This window comes from Ceratina calcarata, unplaced genomic scaffold (assembly GCF_001652005.2).
Source record: "Ceratina calcarata isolate Rehan_Ccalc_2016 unplaced genomic scaffold, ASM165200v1 scaffold365.2, whole genome shotgun sequence".
Lineage (NCBI taxonomy): Eukaryota > Metazoa > Arthropoda > Insecta > Hymenoptera > Apidae > Ceratina > Ceratina calcarata.
In genome coordinates, this window is record NW_017159571.1 from 483 (window position 1) to 2742 (window position 2260).

Genomic DNA, 2260 nt, shown 5'->3' on the forward strand with positions numbered 1-2260 from the left:
ATCGACTAATTAGTATCATGAATTATTCATATCGCCGGCTGTCGCCGGAGAACGTAACGATGATAGAATATTTGCCTGCAGAAATTGCAGGTATTCGGATTTTTTTCGATAATCAGGCGACGTTATATTTATGGGACCGTTGGCAAGATTATGCTCGTCTCCGTTTTAATAAGTAGATCGGTCGGTAGCCGACTGCACACCGCTGGTACCGGCCGGACGTGCGTCCATCAGATTCGTTCAACGATCACTTCCTTTTTTTCTGTCCGAAGCGCTTCGCTTCGCGATTGACATCGGAACATTCAAGAATTTAATAATAATTTTTAACACAAACGGAATGTCCAATAAAAATGGAGGAGATTATTAAAAATGACCTCTGATGTCTGGTGGACATTTACAAATTTGTTCTAAGGAATTTCTGGGAAAAATGAGAATGAGAGATTAAGATAGAACTTAGTTGGAATCATCCACTTAGGCTAGGCGTTTTTTCTATTAACGTGGAGTTCCTTGGTTATCTATGCTAACGGGATAACCGGGAGAGCGTTCACATTTTACGTGGCCTTTACCCTTTCCTTTATCTCGATCACCGTGAAACTGTACTGGAGAATCGTGCGCTGCAACCGATTCCTGATTAAACAGTACAATAAATAAAACAATTAGACTGTGCAACCATTTGGGAATTCAATTTTCAGGATTGACATTGCAATACTTGTTAATAAATTGCAATATTTAAAAAAAATGCCCTAAATACTTCCAATGTTTCTTATTACAACCATAATTTGATGGTTTAATTGAAGATATGCTATAATCAATTGTCGAACGTAATGTGAGACTTAATTGAGTACTGTTTCGCCTGTTCCAGGTGAGTGCAGCTCGTTACCCGGTCGTGGTGAAACTTGGACACGCCCACGGCGGTGTAGGTAAAGCTCGAGCCGAGACGAATCAAGAATTTCTAGATCTCGCATCGTTGGCCGCCTTGGCGAACACTTATTCCACATCGGAGCCATACGTCGACACCAAATACGACGTCCACGTGCTAAAAATAGGCAATAACTACAAAGCGTTCATGTAAGTCCATCGCAGAGTCCTCGACTACCCCAATTTATATTAGTTATTCATTTTGTATGCAAGTTGGAGTGGTTTTGGATGCTAAGGTTCTTCAGCAAAGTCGAATTTGTTATATTAATCATTTTCTTGATTTATAACAATTTGTCCATTTGTCGTTTCTTTCCAGGCGAAAGAGCATAAGCGGAAACTGGAAGTCTAACACTGGTTCTGCGATGTTGGAGCAATTAGCCGTGAGCGAGAGGCACCGCGCCTGGGTGGACCACGTTTCCCAGCTGTTCGGCGGGCTGGATATCTGCGCTATCGAACTATTGGTCGGCAAAGATGGCCGGGAATACATAATCGAAGTGAACGACAGCGCGTTGTCTTTAATGGGCGACTCGCAAGAAGAAGACCGACGACACATCGCTGACCTTGTCACCGCCAAGATGCAGGTCAGACGATCTGATCATTCTGTCAACGTTCTTCATTATATAATAATTGTTATATATGTGATTCTTTATATTAAACATGGCATGTACTGTGAATATGTTTAGGCTTATTGTCGACCACCGGGTATGCTGACGAAGACGACGTCGAGAGGCTCGATGTCCGGGTCCAGTCAGGCGACGAGTCCTGTGGAAGATCGAACAGCGCCACCTACAGCCCCGTTAGGGTCCCATGGAAGCATGGGGTCTATGGCTAGCATAGGAAGCTTAGGTTCCACTGGGTCCACGGCCCCAGTGCCAGCAGACGTAACCAGCTCTGACAGCCATCATCAACTCCAACGTCGCGATTCCCAAGGTTCCTAAATTTCACCTAATCGACGATTATTTTTAACCCTTTGACTACTGTTGGCGCCTATTGGCGTCCGAAACACATTGGCTTCCCGGTACTGTAGGCCAGGGCTCGGATATTTTATCCCGCACGGTTCGCTTCCCCTCTTTTTCGCCCGTATTTCGATCCCCACTACTATTCCCGTCATGCGTGCTCATGCGCGTTCGCGAAGCTCTCCGCAGCGGTACCGTGAAAATCACTGCATACCCCCACCAACTATTGGTCCCCACCATGGTCGCGTCGTCCCCACTTTCCGGCCGCGGGATAAAATATCCGAGCCCTGCTGTAGGCGCCAATTGGCGTCCAAATCAAATTTCGCTTGTTCCGCCTATTTTAAAATTTTATAATTGGTCTTATGGTAATGTAGAGTAATGTAGAAAGT

At 45.0% G+C, this 2260-nt stretch overlaps 1 protein-coding gene across 1 annotated transcript in view; it reads left to right on the top strand.

Annotated features, from left to right (window-relative positions):
* Window positions 1-839: 839 nt before the first annotated feature.
* The window catches only part of LOC108625561 (synapsin-like), a gene marked incomplete at its 5' end in the record, with an annotated part of 5895 nt that continues 4474 nt past the window's right edge, over window positions 840-2260 (top strand). Inside the window, 3 exons of the mRNA XM_018025659.2 lie at window positions 840-1065; window positions 1232-1496; window positions 1599-1845. Of these exons, the coding sequence (XP_017881148.1) occupies window positions 840-1065; window positions 1232-1496; window positions 1599-1845 (738 nt within the window). The remainder of the gene's footprint in view (window positions 1066-1231; window positions 1497-1598; window positions 1846-2260) is intronic.